Source organism: Hemicordylus capensis, chromosome 1, assembly GCF_027244095.1.
Source record: "Hemicordylus capensis ecotype Gifberg chromosome 1, rHemCap1.1.pri, whole genome shotgun sequence".
Lineage (NCBI taxonomy): Eukaryota > Metazoa > Chordata > Lepidosauria > Squamata > Cordylidae > Hemicordylus > Hemicordylus capensis.
In genome coordinates, this window is record NC_069657.1 from 198,013,905 (window position 1) to 198,036,998 (window position 23,094).

General features: G+C 41.0%; 1 protein-coding gene across 3 annotated transcripts in view; it reads left to right on the forward strand.

Moving 5' to 3' along the window:
• The window catches only part of MAP3K20 (mitogen-activated protein kinase kinase kinase 20), a 160,981-nt gene that overhangs the window by 55,451 nt on the left and 82,436 nt on the right, over nucleotides 1–23,094 (forward strand). For all 3 annotated transcript variants that reach the window (XM_053266793.1, XM_053266810.1, XM_053266802.1), the window contains exons 6-9: nucleotides 1,417–1,445; nucleotides 1,553–1,690; nucleotides 5,552–5,638; nucleotides 13,731–13,805. In XM_053266793.1, coding sequence (XP_053122768.1) covers nucleotides 1,417–1,445; nucleotides 1,553–1,690; nucleotides 5,552–5,638; nucleotides 13,731–13,805 — 329 coding nt within the window. The remainder of the gene's footprint in view (nucleotides 1–1,416; nucleotides 1,446–1,552; nucleotides 1,691–5,551; nucleotides 5,639–13,730; nucleotides 13,806–23,094) is intronic.

Sequence of the window (23,094 nt, forward strand, 5' to 3'; positions counted from 1 at the left end):
AGATGTGCTGGTGGCGGGATTTCTAACTTGCTTTTGTCAGCTGAACAAGCTTCCAGCGGGCTTTTAAAAATCATGTCTGAATAGGGCTTCAGTGTAAGAGCATTCAGCATAATGTCTAAATAGGGCTTTAGAGGAAGGGGTGGAGGGAATCCTCACCAGATTTATAAATGACACAAAATTGGGAGGGATAGTGAACACTTCAGAAAATTCAAAATGCTTTTGATAGATTGGAAAACTGGGCTGAAACTAACAAAATGAAATTCAACAGAGATGTGCAAAGTTCTACACTTGGGCAAAAAGAAAAACCAAGTGTATAGGGTTAGGAGGGTGGACACCTGGCTTGGCAGCAGCACAGGTGAAAAGGGTCTCTGACTGAGCTGATCACTAGCTGAACACAAGTCAGTGATGTGTGATGCAGCTGCAAAAAAAGCTAATGCAATATTAGGTTAAATTAATAATTAAATCGATAGAAACATAGTTTTCAAGTTACAAGAAGTTAATCGGGTGCCCATCCATTCTGCACGAGTTATTCTTCATCTGGAGTACTGAGTTCAGTTCTGGGTGCTGTGCTTTAAGAAAGTTGTAGACAAACTGGAACCGATTCAGGGGTATGGAAAAGAACACAGAGACTTACTTCTGGGTCAACATACATAGAATTGCTAATTGTTTTTGTTTTTCCCCAAAACTAAAATGCCCCTGAGGTGTGGCCAAGATGGTGTCGGGTGAGCAGCTCCCTTGAAGAGCTCCTGGGATTTTAAGAATATTTTCATAGTTTTAATGGGAGATTTTAACAGGGGTTTTAAGCTGATGATGACTGCACTGAGGTAGGCTTGAGTATGAACTTTCTGTGATTCAGCTGCATCCAAATGCCCCTAAAAACTTCAGCCTTTCCTCTTAGAGAAGATTCTCCAATTGTTAGTGTGAATCAAGAAGCCAGTCACATGCCATCACTTTTCTAGCACCAACCTCTTGAGCATTTTGGTTGTTGATTGCCCTTCTCTCTGTCTTTTCCAAGTCTATTGCATCCTTTTTTAGTATTCCGAATATGACTACACTTTAGATTTATATAATGGCATTCTGATACTTGGCAGTTTGATTTTCAATATCTTTCCTAGTAATTCCTAGCATTGGTTTTTCCTTTTTGACCGCTGTAACTTACTAAGCTGATGTTTTCAGTGAGCTATCCACCATGACCCCAAGATCTCTTTCCTGGGTAGTCACAACCAATTCTGTCTGAGGCAGTTCAGTGTCAGTTCAATTTAGTGTCAGTCAATTCAGCCAGGGACAAAAATTGAACTGAGCTTGCCAGTATATACAAGTCGATCATCATGATGGGAAGCTTTCTTTAGGGAATGTACATGTTTTGTTCTTATTTGTAAAGTTGTTTCCTCTTATTCCTTGTTTCTTTGTTTTCAGTGGTTATAGCTGGTGATGGAGTATTAAAGGTAGGAACATTTCAGTCATATATAAAGGGCATTTGCTGTGTCACCTTATTCTAGTTTTTCTAAAAATGTGAACAGCCCTTTTACTTTCTGTTTACTGCTTTGCATAGATTTGTGATTTTGGTGCTTCAAGGTTCCACTCCCATACAACACACATGTCTTTAGTTGGTACCTTTCCTTGGATGGCTCCAGAGGTTATCCAGAGTCTCCCGGTATCAGAAACATGTGACACATACTCGTACGGTGTGGTGAGTATCCTGTTTATGTGCTGTGATTTTCCAAACCAGTTTGATGTAGCACAGCCCATTGTAGCACAGCCCAGGTCCAGTTATGCCCTTGTTCCACATCCAACACAAAGGCAAGAAAACTAGATTCTGTTTAGGGTATACAGTGCATACATTCTTCACTGCATACTACACAAAATGTACATTACCTTTATTGTATGTGTGTATGTCATATGTGCATATATACTCCTTTAGATTCCCTCGTAGACAATCCTTTTCAGCATTTCTGTGCATGTGCATTCTTACTTGCATGCTCCTTGACATGTTTTCCCCCTTTTCTTCCACATGGTCCATGTGATGTATTCTTTTTGTGTGTGTGTGTGTGTGTGTGTGTGTGTGTGTGTGTGTGTGTGGGTTTGTCTCTTTCTCTCATGTGACCTGTTTGAGCATTACTCCCTGCCTCCTTTTCTATGCATGGATGGATTATCATCAGAGGTTATGGAAGTCTCATACTAAACAGGGATCTTCTAGTGCAGATGCTTCCTCCTACATGCTGAAGGGGAATGGGGGAGGATGAAGTGCTGGAGCCCAAGACCCACTCCCACTCTTACCACATGCTGAGGTGACATGTTGGAATGTGCTATTCACACAATCCCATAAAGACACCTCTACAGCCATGAAGTCCCAAGCCACAGCTGCTTGTCCATCATTTCTACTTGTATGAAACTTAAGTTCTGAGTACATGGTTACTGTAGAAAAATACATCCCACTAGAGAAATAGTTCAAATACAAAAATGGCCTTTTAACTAGAATAATGCTCTCTCTCATGCCTTGGATCTGGTATAAACAGGCTGAATTGTAAAGTCATAATGATAACTGCAAAACCTGGGGGTATGCTTTCTCACCTTGATTTTCTCCTTTTTAAAAAAGTAAAAAAGTGTGAAACATTCTGTGAATTCAGATTATAAAATAATGCTTATTGGCTAGCTACTTTAGTGGTGTTGGCCACATCAAGCTTGAGTCTGGAAATTTTGTGAAAAGATGCATAGTTACATATTTATACATTAATAATGATATACTTATGTGGATCTAAATAGTTTTTTGAATAATCTGAAGTGTCAGGGACAGATTTTCTCATCACAGGCATCAGTAGGTATTTCAGTATGTTCTTGAGTTCTTCTAACACAAACCATAGGCCAGCCATGAGTGTGTTTTCAAGATATAGAATTAATCCACGAAAAATGTGACTATTTTTCTTTTAAAACTATCTTGTCTATAAATATAAGTTTTGAACAGCCTCATATCACAATCTAGAGCACTTACAAGTGGCTTTTGTGCTAGACAGACATCTGCTTTTCATCAGCTGAAGTGCAGCTGAAATTCTGATAACAAAGAGCAGAATCCTTTTCAAATGTAAACTAGTAAGTTGTTGAGAAATGGCATTCTGTTGGCAGAATCCATGGCCTTTCTTTTATGTTGTTTTTCCTGGGTTTTTCTTGCCAGAATGGATTGTATTCATTGAACTATTATATTGTTTTCTATCTTCTGTTTACTATGTTGTGGGGGGAAATGGGCATTTTCCCACCACAATACAATGTATAGCTGTCAATCCATAGGTCCATGTTTTCCCTTGGTCAAGCTGAACTTGCCTCTTCTGAATAAGTCCCATGAAAATTAAGAAGGGTGGCAGATGTTCACACTCATTTATCCTTCCTTTTATGATTGACCAGCTTGTCCCCTTTTGTCATTTTAGGAGATGGCATTGGCAAGTAATTTCATGATGCTGGGACATTTAAAGCTGAAAATTCCATTCACACTTACTTGGGAATAAGCCCCACTGAAACCAATGAGACTTACATCTGAGTAACAATTATACCTTGGTCACCTTTATGTGTGAGTAGTTTAACTGAAATGAATGAAACATTTTTAAGTAAATGAGTTTAGCATAATGGTCATGCAGAGCAATCCTATGTATGTTTACTCAGAAGCAAGTCCTTCTGGGTTCAGTGGGACTTTTTCTCAGGTAATTATGAAAAGGTTTGCAGCCTTAAGATTGTTTTGACACATAGTTGGCAGACCTGTCCACATACCACTTAAATCTTAGGATTCTTATGATCCAGCCAATAATTCCTAAGCCATTTAAAACGTCTTCCGACAGCAGTTATTACTTGTCAACACATAACAAATTGTTCTCGCAACACATATCCTTCTGTATTAAGCGGAAAATGGTATGTGCTCTCTTCTCTACCTGATATGAAAGCACTTAAGGAAGAATGATGATCCTCACTCAGCTATCTTGAAATCATAAACATATTCAGTTTAAAATATTAGCTCAATGAGATTCCTTTAAAGAATGCTTAAATGAATGCTATATTTCATTGCAGGATGGTTATATAATAGATTTAATTTTGGAAGTGCACATCTTATGAAGATGCATCATTACATTGAGCATGTTGCCTTGGGCATGGAAACCTATTTATAGAGTAAATGAGAGACACGCTTCTTTTAATCCAAGTTATAAGATAGTTGCTGATCTGAAAACACTCATGTTTCTTTGCTAACTAGCGTTAGTAGCTGTGATCTAGTGAAGCAGTAAGATTTTTCCACTGCAAAGTATGGAAGGAAAAAGAGCTCCATGTACTTGGAAAGCTCCAGTTGCGAAAGCTGGCAATGCTGTTGGAGTCTCCTTTGCACTTGGCTTTGGTTTTATGAGTTTTGCTCACCAAGAATAGGGGCTGAATAGAGTCAGTTTCTCTCCCCATGCTAAATATAAGAGCAGATTCTTATATACATATACTGTATTTTACGGACTATAAGACGCTACGGACTATAAGACGCACCTTAATTTTAATCCAGTTTTTCAGAGTTTTAACATAGTAAACTGTTAAAACATATAAGACGCTCCTGAATTTTGGTGGATATTTTTCGAGGAAAAAAGTGAGTCTTATAGTCTATAAAATACGGTATCTTCCAACTCATACAAATGGAAAGAATGAATGGCTGCTTAGTGAAGTCTGAAGAGAAGTACAATAAGAACATTGCGCAGTTGAGCTCCATAATTCTTTGTCTAGAATAGATTATTGTTGGCATCTTAGACTTGACATCTTGTTGTTGGCATCTTGATGGATGGTAGTAGCTTTTGGTATAATGTTGAACGCCATCACAGTGCAACTCACTTGAGATCCTACTGTATTGAGATCCTCCAATTCCTAATGAACGAATTGGAGCCATACTATTAAAAATGTAGTATTAAATATAAACTGTTGGTGTTTTCAGTTTGCTAAAAATTAAATATGGTTATTAAACAGTTAAACAGAAAAGTATAAATGATCTTTATTATTATACTATGTGGATTAATATAGAAACATCAGTGAAGGTGGAAGCCATTTTTATGAGGTTACAAATCGCCTCACATTCTGAAGTAACTATTTTTCTAATAGAAGTGACTCAGAAAGTAACAAACCTTTAAGACTGGAGATTAATTAGCTCCAAAGAAACAGCTTTTGTACAGCCAAGTAGACAGGTTATCTGTGTTGCACCAATATTTTCTAGTGTGGATTGAAATCCATTGTTTGACAGGTGTCAACCATCAGACTTCAACAACTAAGGAACAAAGGATGAAGATTGTGGCTTTGTGTATTTCACGAAGTCCAGCTTCACACCTATCACTAATTATTAAATCAGGCTTTTATCATAAAATAAAGCGAGGACTATTCAAAATTAATTTAATGTGGGGATCTTGCTCACAAACATGTATCCAGGTTCCTGCAAATGGGCTCTGGTTGCCTGGTAATTGGATACAGATACTGCTGTATCAAGGTTTAATAATGTATTTAAAATACAAAGTACAGAAATAAAAATTCTTTTCTTTTTTTTCTGTTCCAGGTTCTCTGGGAGATGCTAACAAGGGAGGTCCCCTTTAAAGGCTTGGAAGGATTACAAGTAGCTTGGCTTGTAGTAGAAAAAAACGAGGTAAGACTACGTTTCTACATTCAGGTACATAGATCAGAAAACAGTATTGGGGTTTTGCAAAAGACTTTTTCATCTTCTTCAAATTGAAAGTAAGTTCACGCGTATGGAAAGATTAGCAGTAGGAGCTAACACAAAGGGTCAAAGTGATGTTATTCCTCATGAATGGACCCTTTACATCTAATTGTTGCAGCTTCACGTCGTGATGCTGTAGATCAAAAATTGTACAAGTACTGTACTAGTTTCTCAGTCTCAATTGTAAAACCTAGGGGTTTGTTCTTAGTGATGAAAGAAGCCATTGCGTCCAAGGTAGGGGAACAGTTTAACTCCATCTCCTGCGTTTAGGACATCTTTATACTGGCCGGGAGTTGATATATCTGTAAGAGACCTTCAGCTACTTCAACTTAACTCTCCCAGCAGGAGTCACTATAGTACAAGAAACTGCCACTTAGATGAGGATTTCAAAAATAAAAGAAGAAGAAATAGTTTTAAAAAGAGGGAAATTACAGTTTTGCCACCTACGTTCTCCACTACATTGAAGATGAGCTTCTCACTAGTACTGGTAAGGCTGTGCCGTAGTTGCAAGCTTCCTCATGCGGTGTCTTTCCATTTCAAAAGAACTTCAGTGGCGTAAACACCCTTTGTACAATGTCCCCAGCCTTGCTTTTCTTCTTCTTCCTACAAATTGAGGTTTTCAGGTAGTTGAACATGTGAGCGTATATTTGAGCACATGGCTCCTTGAGATCAAAGGCGGGAAGTACGTTTAAAAAAAAAAAATAGAGTTGCGGCTTTACCGCACAAAGGCAAAGTATGGAAATCCTTCTCTTTCTAGGCAGGCTGGGAGGTTGGGTACCATTATAAAAGCAACTTGGGCAATCTCTACAGGATGGCTTCTTTATTCTTTTAAGTAGCTGGCCTTCCCAAACTGTTTCATAAAACCTTTAAGTATTAGAATCAAATAATTACCAGAAAATGAGAAAATTAGTGCATAAATACCATTCTGTCTTTTAAATTTTTGTTGGAAGATGAGATTGGCTGCACTGTCTGTGAATTCCTGTATGGAATATCCAACTTAGTTGGAAATGTTTCCTTCATTCAGGATAGCCTTATACTCATGACTTCCTTTGATATAATCATATAGAATAAGAGTGTCTAATGGGTGTCTCCTCTGCTTTTAAGCATGAAGAACAGAGAAGTGCTTCCTTGATACACTACAAGGTTTTGTTTTGCTCTTCTGGGGCAAGAAGCCCCTCCTTTATATACCAGTGCTCTGACCTCATATATTGGATGTGTGATTCTGCTGTATATCAAATATACTGTGGCAAATGGTGCCTACCACTTAGGTCATTGCTCTAGTTAATCTGGATATGATCCAGCCAAAATTAAACACTAAGACTCATTGATTCTAGTGCTTAGCTCCCTCCAAATGAGCTAAACTGGAGTTAAAGTGCTTAACTTTGGCTGGATTGTGTACTCAGTTTGAATCTTGTGTAGATATGGAAACATAAGATCACAGTGTTGGGTTGTTTACAGAAAAGTTGAAGGTGCTGAAATTGATTTTAAGAGAAACCAGAAGTGAGCCAATGTATTCACAACAGACACAGAAACACAAAAAGAAAAGTATTGGACTTCAAAAATCTCATCTCTTTTTTGGTCAAAACAATCGTTTTGCAAGAATGTACAGTGAACTGTGGACAATGGTATCAGTGACAGAAGTGACAATAGTGGTGGCTTAAAACAAAAAATAAATCTGTTTCCTGGTCGTTGCCTAATATAAAATCTGTAAAATATCTGCTTTTCCTTTCCTTTCTAACAGGGGGAAAAAACACCCTAATAAAATGGTCACATGTCTTGAAGTAAACAAGGCCCAACCTCCCCACCAGTTGTAACTATTACTACTACTACTATTATTTATATGCTGCTTTTCAGCAAAAATGTTCTCAAAGAGAGGTGTTCATAGAAAAGGAATAAGGAGATGGTTCCCTTTCCCCAAGGAGCTCACAGTCTAAAAAGAAATACCATACAAGATAGACACCAGCATCAACCACTGAGGGGATGCTGTGCTGAGGTTGAATAGGGCCGGTTGCTGTCCCCCTGCTTAATGCAAAGAGAACCACCACTTTGAAGGGTGCAAACTACATTTATTTCATTGAGCTTACACTACAGTGGGAAAACAATTAAACTCGTATTTCGTTCCAGGCAGGATTTCTGACTCATTAAAATTAGAGTAAAAGAAGTCTATAGGATAGTTGAGGAGAGTAGACATTTATCCTTTTTAAACAGAGAATGCAGAAGAAGGGCAGAAGAAATGCAAGGTGACAATAAGGGAGGCAAAAAGAGAGTTTGAGGAATATTTAGCTAAAAGCATCAAGGGCAATAACAAAAACTTCTTTAAATATATCAGATACAGGAAACCTGCCAGGGAGGCAGTCAGACCATTAGAAACTGAGGGAGTGAAAGGGATTATTAAGGAGGATATGGAGGTTGTAGAGAAGCTAAATGAGTTCTTTGCATCTGTCTTCACGGCAGAGGATACTGAGCATATACCTTTTCCTGAAACAGGCTTTTCAGGGATGGAGGCTAAAGAACTGAGTCAGATAGAAGTGATAAGAGATGATGTTCTAAAACGTCTGGAAAAACTGGAAATTAGCAATCGCCAGGGCCAGATGGCATCCATCCAAGAGTCCTCAAAGAACTCAAATGTGAAATTGCCGACCTCCTTGCTAAAATATATAACTTATCTCTGCAATCAGGCTCTGTACTAGAGGACTGGAAAGTAGTAAATGTAATACTGATTTTCAAAATGGGATCCAGGGGCAATCCAGGAAATTACAGGCCGGTTAGCTTAACATCTGTTCCAGGCAAATTGATTGAAAGCACCCTCAAGGATAAAATTGTAAAGCACATAGAACAGGCCCTGCTGGGAGAGAACCAGCATGGTTTCTGCAAAGGTAAATCTTGCCTCACAAACCTTTTGGAGTTCTTTGAGAGTCTAAACAAGTGTGTGGATCAAGGTGATCCAGTTGACATAGTATACCTGGACTTCCAAAAAGCCATTGACAAAGTTCCTCATCAAAGACTCCTGAAAAAACTTAGCAGTCATGGGATTAGTACATGTGTGGATTGCTAACTGGTTGAAAGACAGGAAACAGAGGGTAGGTATAAATGGAGAGTTCAGTGGAGGGAAGTAAGAAGTTGGGTCCACCAGTGATCTATACTGGGACTGGTGCTTTTTAATTTATTCATAAATGACCTAGAAGTAGGGGTAAGCAGTGAAGTGGCTAAATCTGCAGATGATACCAAACTTTTTCGGGTTGTGAAATCCAAAACAGATTGTGTGGAGCTCCAAAAGGATCTCTCCAAACTGCATGAGTGACCAACAAAATGGCAAATGTGGTTCAGTGTTGGCAAGTGTAAAGTGATGCACATTGGGATGAAAATCCCCAACTTCAAGTATATGCGGATGGGATCTGAGCTGTCGGTGATTGACCAGGAGAGGGATCTTGAGGTCATGGTGGACAGCTAATTGAAAGTGTCGACTCAATGTGCAGCAGCTGTGAAAAAGGCCAATTCCATGCTAGGGATCATTAGGAACGGGATTGAAAATAAAACTGCTAATATTATAATGCCCTTATACAAAGCTATGTTGCAGTCGCACCTAGAGTACTGCATACAATTCTGGTCACCACATCTAAACAAGGCCGTTATAGAACTGGAAAAGGTGCAGAAGAGGGCAACCAAGATGATCGGGGCCTAGAGCACCGTTCTTATGAGACAAGGCTACAACACCTGGGATTATTTAGTTTAGAAAAAAAGATAACTGCGGGGAGCCATGATAGAGGTCTATAAAATCATGCATGGTGTGGAGAAAACGGATAGAGAGAAATTCTTCTCCCGCTCACATAACACTAGAACCAGGGGTCATCCTATGAAATTGATTGCTGGGAAATTTAGGATCAGCAAACAGAGGTACCTTTTCACACAATGCATAATCAACTTGTGGAATTCTCTGCCACAAGATGTGGTGACAGCCAACAACCTGGATGGCTTTAAGAAGGGTTTGGATAACTTCATGGAGGAGAGGTCTATCAACGGCTACTAGTCGGAGAGCTATAGGCCACCTCCAGCCTGAAAGGCAGGATGCCTCTGAGTACCAGTTGCAGGGGAGTAACAACAGGAGGGAGGGCATGCCTTCAACTCCTGCCTGTAGGCTTCTAGCGGCATCTGGTGGGCACTGTGTGAAAGAGGATGCTGGACTAGATGGGCCTTGGGCCTGATCCAGCAGGGCTGTTCTTGTGTTCTTAAGAATGTGTATCCCACCCTTCCTCAAGGATGCTCTGAACAGGGGGCATTTTGTCTTTGCAACAGCCCTGTGAGATTGGGCTGAGAGTTAGAGACTTGGCCAGGGCCACTGGATGAGCTTCATGACTGGAGATTTGAACCCTGGTTTTCATAGTCCAGTTCCAGTACTCTATCCATTACACCACACTGGCTCGTAAATGAATCATCAGTTATTTAAAGGACTTGTATAGGCTTTTCTTTATTTTACTATATACTTTTTTGCACTTGCATGTTTTAAAACTCCAAAAGAGAATCCGAAGTATGAAAGTTCATATTAGAGATGTCATTATCTAACATCAAATTACTACTGAGAAATGTCACTTTTATTAGAGTATGACACTCTTGGGACCTGCTACCTATATATTACCTGACAAATAACATTCTACTCAAGTAAGACGGATGTAAGTGATGATTACGTGTCTTTTAGTAACTCATTTTCCATCTCCTGGAACAGTGAGGGTTACAGACAAATGCCATTGCTAGACGATCAGGTGTATTTTTAGGCAAATGACCTGACTGAGTGTCAAGTGTCAGTGCCACTTTGTTTATGCCAAATAGACTTCTTGAATAGACTTCTTTTGCAGGAGATCCCTCCCCCTCCCCCCCCACACACGTTTTTAGTATTCATTATTTTAATTATTGCATCCTTAATTATGCACTTAGTGTGTATATTTCTTGTTGCTGGGTTTCCTCTCTCTTTCAGAATTCTTTGCTGTGTAGCAGTTTATATGACATTCTTGTTTTGACATAGCATCTCATAAAGCTTTGCAGGTCGCATTACACTGATGCAGTGATCTGTTCTGTTTGTGTGTCTCTTTAAAGGAGCAGAGCATGCCAGACCAATTTGATGTGGCAAGTTAAGGTGGACAGGAATATAGTATTTGGGATGGATTTATTTTGTGTAATTAAGTCAGTTTGTAAGATTGATTCAAGCATATAGGTGCATTGTTATTTATTTATTTAGCTAGCTAGCTAGCAAATTTGTATACTGCCCAAAACACAAGTCTCTGGGCAGTTTACAACACAACAATACAAACAACAAGTAAAAAGATTGAAACATTACACCAGTTTAAAATTTAGAACAACATTAAAACTATTAAAACCCATACAACTGTTAAAACAGTATCTAATTAAAAGCCTAGGTGAACAAATAATTTTAAATATTTTTTAAAAAATTGTCAGAGATGGGGAGACTCTTATTTCAGCAGGGAGCTCATTCCACAGTTTTGGGGCAGCAACAGAAAAGGCTTGTCGCTGAGTAGCCACCAGACGGGCTGGTGGCAACTGCAGACAAACCTCTCCTGATGATCTCAATGGGCGGTGTGGCTCATAGCGAAGAAGACATTATCTTAAATACTCAGGACCTAAGCTGTTTAGGGCTTTATAGGTTATAACCAAGTCTTTGTATTTTGCCCGTAAACTCATCAGCAGCCAGTGTGGCTCTCTTAAGATAGGAGTGATGTGGTCTCTCCAAGATGACCCAGAGACAAACCTGGCTGCCGCATCTAGACTAACTGCAGTTTCCGGACTACGTACAAAGGCAGCCCCACATAGAGCGCATTGCAGTAGTCAGTTCTGGAGGTGACCAGCAGATGTGCTACTGTTCTGAGATCATTTATCTCAAGAAATGGACACAGCTGGGATATCAACCAAAGCTGATAAAAGACACCTCTGGCCACTGCATCAACCTGGGACACCAGGGAGAGGTTTGTATCCAGACTTCATACTGGTTCCTTCTGGGGAAGTGTGGCCTCATCCAGAACAGGCAGATCAAAATCTTCTCCTGAGTTTCGACCCCGCGCAATAAGTACCTCTGTCTTACCTGGATTCAGTCTCAGTTTGTTATCTTTCATCCAGCCCATCACCACTTCCAGGCAGGCTTTTAGGGAGGTTATGCCTTCTCCTGATAATGTTGACATGGAGAAAAAGATTTGGGTGTCATCAGCATACTGATAACACCCTGCACCAAATCTCCGGATGTTCTCTCCCAGTAGCTTCATGTAGATGTTAAACAACATCAGAGACAGTATGGAGCCCTGAGGGACACAGGTGTTATAGTACATGTTTTATATGTTACTTAACATCTGAAGGTGTTTTTCCCCTGCTTGTGGCCAAAATTTCTTTTGCCACTGGCTGACATTTATTTTATTTTATTTATTTGCACTTCTAGCCTTCCCTATATCCAAAGGTCTCAGAGCAGGTTACAATAAAACCAATATAAAACATAATTAAAATTCAATATCATAAAATCAAAAATACAGTTTAAAAAATACAGTGCCTTAGAGGGGAAGAACCACTACCTCTCTAGCCAAAGGCCAGGGTAAAGAGGTGCATCTTCACCATTCTCCTGAATGTACACAGTGTCGGAGCTTGGTGCACCTCAGAGGGGAGGGCATTCCTCAACCTAGGGGCCACCACAGAGAAAGCCCTCTCACGTGCCCCTACTCCCTTAACAGCTGGCAATGGTGGCGCTACCAAGAGGGCCTCTCCTACAGATCTTTACTGATGGGCAGGTCTATATGGGAGAAGGCGTTCAGACATGTTTTGCAGAATAATGCTAATGGTTCACTAAGGAGAAAACCATGCTTAAAATGGACTCTGACCATGTACGCATGCCATGTCACACAAACAGCTAACTGTACAATTCAGTACATATAGTATTTCATCTGCTCAGCAGCAACCATGCCATGAATGTAACTTCTGAAGTAGGGATGTGCAAAATGTTTTGACTTGAAATGCGTTGTTTTGAGAGTCTCAAACATGGAAGAAAATGCCCTTTAAATAAAGGGCCTGTTTCAAGCTCGGAACAAAACGACCCCATTTCAATTCAAAATGACGTTTCAAGCCCAATTTTGGAGGCCTGTTTTTTACTTGCTGATTGGCTTTCTGGCACTGGCTTCTGATTGGCTTGCGATTCTATGGGGATTTGTGGGGGAAGGTTAAAAAACTGTTTAAAATCGCCTGCTTCTCCATTTCCTTTGTGGTTTGGTGGTAGGTAGTACCAGTCATGCCCTACCACCCAACCCACATTGGTGTCTCTAGGAGCTACCCATGGGGAACAATGGAGTGTTTAGAGTTTACCATGGTTCCCTGTGGCCAAAACACTTGAAACGTTTCAAGGTTTGTTCCGTCAAAACAATCAGGTTCAACTGCTGTTTTGACGAAACATTTTGGCCATCTGTGTTTTATTTTGAGCTCAAAACAAAACACGAAATCAGTTGCATGCACATCCCTATTCTAAAGTGGACGTAATAATTGATCCATCATTCTTGAGGCTATAAAATATATCCCAAAGTCATATCCCTGAGTGACAGGATGAGGGTGGATTGGTTCACTTGTTTGAGTTGAAGGATGGAGCTGTAGCTCAATGGCAGAGCATCTGCTTTGCATGCAGAAGATCCCGGGTTCAATCCCTGCCATGTCCAGTAGGGCTGGAAAAGACTCCTGCCTGAAACCCTGGCCCGGTGGTCTGACCCAATGGAAATACTGACCCAATGCCTTCTACCTTCAGTAGAAGGCATTGGGTCAGTATTCTACCTGTGGAGCTGGAGGTGCCTGGTCTGCAGGCATTGTGATGCGGTGTACCTTGCTCATTCCTGCACTTATTTATAATCAACCGTGGTCTGGTTTTTAGATCTAATGCAAACTACTGCCATATGGAAGATCCTCTTTTTGTACAGAGCATTGGGATAAATCTTCTGCTGTTTATTTCTGGATGTTTGATTGTCTAATTACCTTCTTGCTTCCATTATAGAGACTGACCATTCCAAGCAGCTGTCCTGAAAGTTTTGCAGAATTGATGCTTCAGTGTTGGGAAGCAGATCCAAAGGTATTCATTCTGCAGATATTTTCTAATCTATTATATATATTTAATTCTCCCAAATGTACCCATCGCTAATCCCATGTGTGGCAGCTCTCGCGAGAGTTTGCAAGCAGCTGCCTAGGGCACAGGGACAGAGAGAAAATGGCACCAGCGGCCAGCCGGCAGGGAGGGAAAGCACCCGCAGTCCAGCCCAGCTGGGGGGGAAGGAAAGCGCCAGCCACACCGGCTGGTGAGGGAAACTGCCACCGGTGGGCAGGGAGGGAAAGGAAAGCCAAGCGCAGAATGGACTGGCGGGGAAATGACAGGGAAAACTAGGGGTGCAGATGGTCTGCGCCGGATCAGCTAGTATTTACTATTATTCAGTGTGACTTCCAGTTCTACTTCTAGTCCTATCAGAAGAAGCGCTTGAACTTCTAGCAGCTGTGAAGACATGACTTCCCCATGTGAGCACAGTTGCACAAGAGCCTTTAAACTCTGGAGTGCTCCTCGTGCTCCAGAATGGTTCTGCAAGATTGGAAACATGTCACTGATCCTCGGCAACATTTCCCCCATCTTGCAGAGCCCTTCCAGAACACAGAGAGTCCTCCAGAATCTTGTGCAACTGTGCTTGCATGGCGAATTCCGTGAGGACTCCTATTTGTGCCCTCGTAATCCCTAGATGCATGAGTGCTTCGTTAAGATGTCTGCCATTATGCCTAAACATTTGATGCTGTGAGTTGGAAGCTTTCAGTGCTTTTAGCATGGATTATTGTATTCTATATGGTTTAGAAGAGGGCTGCACTACTTTGGTCCTTCAGCTGTTTTTGGATTACAGCTCCCATCACCCCCAGCCATAGTGGCCAGTAATCTAGGTATATGGGAGTTGTAGTCCAACATCTGCAGGAGGGCTCCATTTTTAGCTTTTTATTAAAAACTTTTAATTTGAAACCTTTTTTAAAAATCGTGACTTTAAATGTGCTTTTAGCATTTTAACTTGTTTAATTTTACTAGTCTTATTTTACATTGTATCTATTGTATTAATATTGTATTAATTTTGTGAGCCACCCCAAGCAGTAGTGTACTGGAGGGGCAGCGTATACATATTTTAAACAAACAAACAAAGTTTCTCAGCAAAAGGTATACATATCCCAGGCAGGAGGCATGGGAAGAAGGAAAAGAAGCCAGATAATGAAAATGTATAGAAGATTACCTGCTTGGCTTTGCGGCTGCTTACTGCCTAGAATTAGTTTCACGCTTTCTTTTGCCATCTCTCTATCTTGCCCCTTCTCTCAAAAAGTTGGCAAAAGAAATTGGCATATTGCACAATGCATGTCTCTTTATATTTCCCAGAAGTAATCTAGCATGCTACATTTTTGTGGCACTGGATTCATTCACCACTAGCTTTGGCCAGCATCACCTCTAGCCCAGGTACATACTCAAGTTGTGGACTTCTAGTATGTAAGTAAGTAATAAGTTTATTGTTATAACCACTGATAATAACGTGAAAAACAAACAAAACACAGCATAGCATTAAATTACTCCAGCAGAGAGTAATATAGAATTGGTTAAACTAAAACCAATGCTGCAATTTAGAACAAGGCATAACAGATATCAATTTCTTTCTAAGTTTTAAAAAGAAAGCAGGGCAATAATGGCAACTTGATAGCTAACATATGTAATTGCATCTGCAAGAAGATAAATCAAACATTCCACATCTGAGCCCTTGAATTTAGCTATGAACTGTCTCAATGCTTTTCCCCTAATCACATCATAGAAAGAACAATAAAAGTAATAGTGGATAATATCAAGTATAATATGTGTGAGCACTGTAAGATATTCCCCTAAGGAAATGGGAAGAGCAGAAGGTTCTAAGTTCACTCCCTGGCATCTCCAAGTTAGGGCTGAGAGAGATTCCTGCCTGCAACCCTTGAAAAGCTGCTGCCAGTCTGTGTAGACAGTACTGAGCTAGATGGACCAATGGTCTGGCTCAGTATGTGGCAGTTTTCTATGTTTCTATCCTCCACTTGGCCAGCACCACAGGGACAAAGGTGCTGATCCACCGGACATTTACAGAATCTCCCTTTGAGATACGCCATGGGCATAGTTTGAAAGCATAAGGTTGTAAAAGCCTTCATCAGTGATATCTGAGTAAGATTAACCCAGTACTGCGAGAAACTTCTATGTTTCTTATAATAATGGTACCAAAATGAAAACCTTGAGAGCTGTACCACAGCAGCATCTCTACAAGCATCCCATTCAAGTAGTCGGTCTCTAATGCTTTCTTTGCTCCAAGATCTGAATTCCCCCACTGAGAACAAGGTATACATCTGTTGAATATAAGACAGAAATTGAGTCCATTGATTCTTGTCCTTATATTCCTGTCCCAGTTTTATTTATTTTATAACAAAATTGGACTAAATGATGGTCAGGGAGGCTGTCCACCCTAGCAGTGCTAAATGAACTCTGATGGGAGACTGAAGGTAGCCCTACCTCCATTCTTAGGTAGGCAGCTAGAATGTCTTAGGGGAGGCCCAAAATCTTCCCACTCCTAGTGTAAAAGTGTTGCGACCCCTATCCGGGTCGGTGCCGACTCCTGGCAACCACAGAGCCCTTTGGTTGTCTGGTAGGATACAGGAGGGGTTTACCATTGCCTCCTCCCATGCAATATGAGATGATGCCTTTCAGCATCTTCCTATATCGTTGCTGGCTGATAGAGGTGTTTCCCATCGTCATTTTTCCCCATAGTCTGGGAAACACACCAGCAGGGATTCAAACCGGCAACCTTTGGCTTGCTAGTCAAGTCATTTCCCTGCTGCGCCATTAGGTGGCAAGACACTAGATCAGACACCTGCCATATTAAGGTGTATGTACACAGCCCTTCATAGGGAACACATTACTGTAAATATACAATTCACTGAAGATTGAAGTGGTATTTAATTTTTTCAGAAGTTCGGGGGGCGTTACTTAAAATGTTGAGAAATGCTGGTTTATAACATATAATTCATGTTTCATCTGATTCTGGATATGCTTAGGGAAGCCAGGATTTCTTTGGTTAATGAATTATCTGGATAAAGGACTGGATGCCAAAGAATTAGTACAATCTTATTTTTTACAATAAACTTTCTGTGAGAATTTGATTTTGTTTTGTTTGTGTTCACCATATGAGTTTGGTACTTGTAAAAGAATAAGGACCTAATTCTGGCATCCCTTTGCTTCTTGTGTGAAGTAATGCAAGGTCAAATTTCCCATGTTTCTATGGGAAATTCTGGCATCACATTTACATACAGAAGTACTGCACTACTACATTTGCTGTAAATAGTGAGCACACTTATATACCATCTCCCCATACCAGGGCAAACAGGTATACGAAATGTAAGAAGTGATATTGCATTAACTAGTTCAAATGTTCTTCACAGAATTAGTAATAAGAATACCTCAGAGGAGCACTTGTTTAGCCAAGGCAAACTTGAGTGTTCCGTTTTCAGATTCCACGCATTTTTAGCATACTTGGTTGGTCATTGCATGATACTGTAGATTTAGTGGAGTGAGATGGGTGTCCCTCTGTATAGTTGGAGAATAGCCAAAGTAATCTCAGTATTATGACCAAACATGAGCAAGCACTTTGTTTGTCTTAAATGGTAGTTTAAAACAGAATTCTTTGCTCAGGTCAGTAGAATTGGGGGGGGGGGGGGGGAATCTCCATATTGAAATCAGTGGGAGATCTGTGTTGGCATGACACAAATTTCATGCATGAATAAATCGTCTAGTCAAATTTACTAAGAGCAAGTATTTATTTATTTATTTAAAATATTTCTATACTGTCCAAAACTTGCGTCTCTGGGCGCTATACAATTAAAATAATTTAAAACATTAAATCAATTAACAATTAAAATCATTTAAAAGATTAAAACCCCCAGTATTAACATTATTTAAAACTATAAATCTAATTAAAAGCCTGGGTGAATAAGTGTGTCTTCAGTGCCTTTTTAAAAGCTGCCAGAGATGGGGAGGCTCTTATTTCAACAGGGAGTGCATTCAAAAGTCCAGGGGCTACAATGGAGAAGGCCTGTTCCTGAGTAGCCGCAAGATGAGTTGGTGGCAGCCACAGCAAACCTCTCCAGATGATCTTAGCAGACGGTGGGGCTCATGGCGAAGGAGATGTTCTCTTAAATACCCAGGGCCTAAGCTGTTTAGGGCTTTATAGGTAACTAGTGTTTTCTGGCCCGTTGTAATAACGGGCGCTAGTAGGGGAGAGTTTTCCCCCCCTGCCCCACTCCCTCTGGCCTCCCCCCCCCGCCCTCCCAGCTGCCCGAGACCTCCTTACCCGAAGCAGCCCGCAGCAGTCGGGCGAACTGAAAGCAGTTTTTGCGCAGAAGCGTGCGTCCTTTCCGTCCATAGCAGCAGTTTGGGCATTGGCTAAGCACAGAGAGGAGCTCTGTTCGGGAGCTCCTCTCTTCTGTGCAAAAACTGCTTTCAGTTCGCCCGACTGTTGCGAGCTGCTACGGGTAAGGTCTCGGGCAGCTGGGAAGGCGGTTGGCGGCCGTGGCGGCGGCCGCGGAGGCATTTTCCTGGGCCATTTTGGCCCTTAATCATTTGGGGTGGAAGCGGGGAAGGAGAATTTGGGCAGCTGGGAGAGCGGGCGGCGGCCGTCTCCCCGTCGCGGTCTCTGAGCCGCCGCCTTGGCTAATCTCCCCCGCCGCCTCTTCCCTGGCTTTTTTGGGGCGGCACCTTCTGGCCGCTCAACATGGCCGCCGGGTGCTGGCGGTCGTTTTTCCCTCGGACTGTTCTGAGCATGCGCTCCGCGCATGCTCAGAACAGTCGAGGGAGGCACGGACACACGCTTGGTGTCCGTCCACGGACGGACACCAAGCGTTTTATTAGAGAGGATGACCTGCACCTTGTATTTTGCCTGGAAATGTATCAGTAGCCAGTGCAATTCCTTCAACACAGGAGTAATATGGTCTCTCCTAGATGACCCAGAGACCAACCTGGCTGCTGCGTTCTGAACCAACTGCAGTTTCTGGTCTACGTACAAAGGCAGCCCCACATAGAGCACATTGCAGTAGTCAAGTCTGGAGGTTACCAGCAAATGCACTATTGTTCTGAGGTAGTTTAGCTTAAGAAATGGCCGTAGCTGGCATATCAGCCGAAGCAGATAGAAAGCACTTCTGGCCACTGCCTCAACCTGAGACACCAGGGAGAGGTTTGGATCCAGAAGCACTCCCAGACTGCATACCTGTTCTTCCTGGGGGAATGTAGGACAGGCAGATCAAAATTGTCTCCTGAGTTCCGACCCTCAATAATAAGTACCACCATCTTATTTGGATTCAGCTTCAGTCTGTTACCCCTCACCCAGCCCGTTACCATCTACAGGCAGGCATTTCGGGTGGTTATGCCTCTTCCTGATGCTGACATGGAAAAATAGATTTGGGTGTCATCCACATACTGATAAGAAGAGTGTTGAGAATCTTCATGGGCTCCTCAGCAAACATGAGGCAGGTTCGCCAGTGCACTTACTCCATTCTACTTCAATAAGAGCTTCTTCTTATACCTTTTCTCCTTCCCATGCTGCATCAAGAAGCCATGGCATTAATTCCTATGTCCTGAAGCCACTCCAACCATTACTTTATCTCTCTGGGGTAGAAGCTTCTTTAGGAAACCGGAAGTGATGTCTCATTTCATTTGTATGGTAGGGGAGTGAAATAAGTTATTCTAGGATATTTTTCAGCCCTAATAGAAGGCATCTCAAAGGATGATCATGCCACCAGATCTCTGTCCACAGTCCTGGCCAAGGTGGTAAAATTACACTTTCAGGAAAATAAAATGTTAGATTATTAAGATTCTTCAAGATCTTTTTCATAGTATGCGGTGATGCAGGGTCAAATAAGCCACTGTTACTATAAGAAATCATAGAATAATGAGTGAATGGTTAGCTTCCAGGCAGACCTACAATAAAAGCAGTGAAGAAGTTGACTGAAATTAAATAAATTAGTTTACTGGACATCTTTCTTAAATAAATCTCATTTCATTTTAATCATCCGAAGGGAGGCGGTTGGATACTGTGATCTCAAGCCAGTTTGTGACAAATATCTAATAGTAGAAGACTGTTTAGGAGCTCAGAAAACATTTGTTTTCCCATCCTGCCATATTTCAGAAAAGAAGCTGTAATTTCTGTTTATTCTCAGTTCTCACATTACCAGCTAATAACTGAGATGGAATTCCAGTAGAATTGTGGGCTTACAGGCCTTCTCAACAAGTCAGAATCTTTCTTTATGCTTCTCCATTACAGTCCTCTGAGGATTAACATTTGGAATATTATTTGGGGGAACTAAACAGATGTGACTTCCCTGTTTAGACTGACGCCTCTGGGAATAAATCTCAAAGGTTTCTCTTGCTTCTAGATAGTTTAGAATGAGCCCCTCCATGTATGTTATTGGACCTCTAGACTGAGCCTCTTAACCGATTGAGTCCATCTTTATTTTTTTCTTACATGTGATAGCTTTCCAGTCTTGTAAGGAATAGAGAATTGGAGCATTATATGGGGAAGCCATCAAATTGTTTGGGATGTGGCCTTGGTCCTAAGATTTGCAAATTCCTCTCCTAGTCCTAGATCAGGCATCCCCAAACTGCAGCCCTCCAGATGTTGCTGAACTACAACTCCCAGCATCCCTAGACACAATTTTTTGTGGCTGGGTATGCTGGATGTTGTAGTTCAGCAACATCTGGAGGGCCACCGTTTGGGGATGCCTGTCCTAGATGGTTAAATATACTTTAAATTTAATTCCTCAGCATGAATGGCACAGGGCCTCAGGAACTTCCCCAAGGCAATTATTTTGCTATTCTGCAGTGGTTTTTGAAAAAGAGCTAATAAAGGTCTAATTAAAAGAGATCAATCTCTATTGGCAGAATGTAACAAAAGCCTGTCACCAAATCCTCATTTATAGACTAAAATTATTCAGTCTCAACTCCACACTTCTTGCACCAGAAGAGGTTCCTCAAATATGTTTCCTCAGTCATTTCAAAAGTAAAGCTTCAATTATACTAGAATTCCAAATTGAGGGCTCTTTCATTCTTAGTGAACCCCCTCCAATTTTGCAACTGCCAGTTATGCAGTACCAGCAAAAAAAAAAAAAAAAGGCTATCTGTCCCTGCACACTGAGCCTGTTGTTTAGCTATGGAAATCACAACTACACACACACACCCCACCCTGATTTTCCAGTTATTGGTGTGCATGGATTTATTCTCCGTATAGTCCTCATTTCTAACTCCACTGGTACATGAAGGGCCTTATTGCCTTTGACTAACTCATCAGGAGACCTTCCTTAATCCAATATAACCCAACTAGGTGAACAATTACACATCCTGGGAGTTTTCCTTAACATAGGCCTTTGGGGTCTAGAATTACTAAAAGGGGTGTCCAAATGCAAGGTTCTTTTCCTCAGATCAGGAGTGTGGCTCCATTACTGAGCAAGACATATCACAATTGGCCTATATTCATTAACTCCCCCTCCCACATCATGGGAAACTATTTGAAGGGCACGCAGCAATTAAAATTCTGTATAGATCTTTATTATTGCACAGATTGTTGCATTGGTTCCTGTTTGTTCAGGAGCTGTTTCACCTAGGTTACTTTTCCATATATCCTTTCTGCCAGTTGTCCAGTTAGCACATGTTATTCTGGGCAACATGCATTTCTTGCCACAGAGCATGCTGTACATTTGAGGAAATTGGGTTGGGGGCTTATTGGCAATTTTGCAACAGGGTTTGACCATGGTATACATTGAATTCAGGCTAGGATGCCGTGATATTGTATTTTTACTCCTGAGGATTCATCGGTCCAAAGACAAACTATTTAAACCTGGCAGTCATTTCTGTATTTTGAATCACCAGAAGCCATGGTGGGTGCAAGGGAACCACTGTATCCTCCATAACCGCATTCATGTGCATTACTATGAGGTTGTAGTCACTCACTACCCATGTGGGAACTGCAGGGAGGCATGAACTACTGAAGTAAGCCATTAGGGCTCTACATTAGGAATCAATTATGAAATTATATCAACAGGTGGGAATAATATACTGCCAAGTGTGCACCTGCTGCCGTGCGTTGCTCCTGCTCCAAGCTGATTAGCAGTAAACTGTTCAGTAAGTCCTGAGATGTGGGTTTCACTGGAGTCAATGGCAAAGATAGCTGTTGTGTGAACATGCTGAACAGAACTGGGGTGGCGGTAGAGGGAACAGCAACTGCGTAGCTTTAAGCAGTTGGCTCAGAATTGTGTGCAGATGGACCCAAAACCTCAGGCAAAAAAATTCCTCCGGCAAAGTATTGAATAGTGCAGCTCTTGCATAGAAGAGCACTTGTCTCCTTTTGTTATACATTTGACATTTTTTATGTTGTTTGACATTTGAAATAAAGAAATTGTCTTTCTTTTATAATGTGAAAATCACTTGGATCTGCCTGGGAGAGACACCTCAGCATTGTTCCTAATTGTTTTTGTGCACCCAAATTAAAATGCACGTTTTAATTGCTGCATCTGTAATTTTAGCAGAAATGGTATAATTACAGGCGTGATGCAGAGAGAATGTGCATCATCCCTTTATTATGTATCTGCATTTTGGTTTCAACCTTTTGTCTCAACCTTGTCTGGGGTCTGTCAAACAGACTAATGGAGGCGATGCTCTCTCTTGAGAAACATTTTAACTGTGACTTTTTCAGTTTTCAACAATTATCCCACTTTTTCAGTGTAAGAAAGGAAACTATAAAGGTAGGAGAAAATGCAGAGAAGTTATGACTGCTTTGTCTGAGTCAATTTTTGACTTGAAGGAATCTGGTTGTCTCTGGTTATGCCCAGCACAGTCTGTCTCCACTTTGTGGATGGGCAGTGGTCTGACCCAGGTTGTCTTAAAATCACAGTGGCAGAGTTGGCAAAAGCATTATTTTTATTTTATTTCATTTTATTTTGCATACATGAGCTATGAGTTAACATATTCATCCAAATAAAATAATCAGAAAATGCCATTGAGGTAATATATGGTTTTTAGAGGATATGATTTGGAGATATGGAAATAAAATATTTTGGCTGTATATAATTTTTGTCCACAGCTTCACATACTTTTTGATCATTTATTTGTTGTGTTTTTATAGAACAAAGGCCTCATACCACACAAAATAAAACACCACAGCTCTCAGCATTTACTGTATTTGGTTAACTTTCACAACAAGAAGGCAATTCATGAGCATCCTGAAGGCTGGCTAAATTTTTCCAAGTTTTGATTATCATCATATCATACTTAGATGTTGGAAATGGCAGTGATGTAA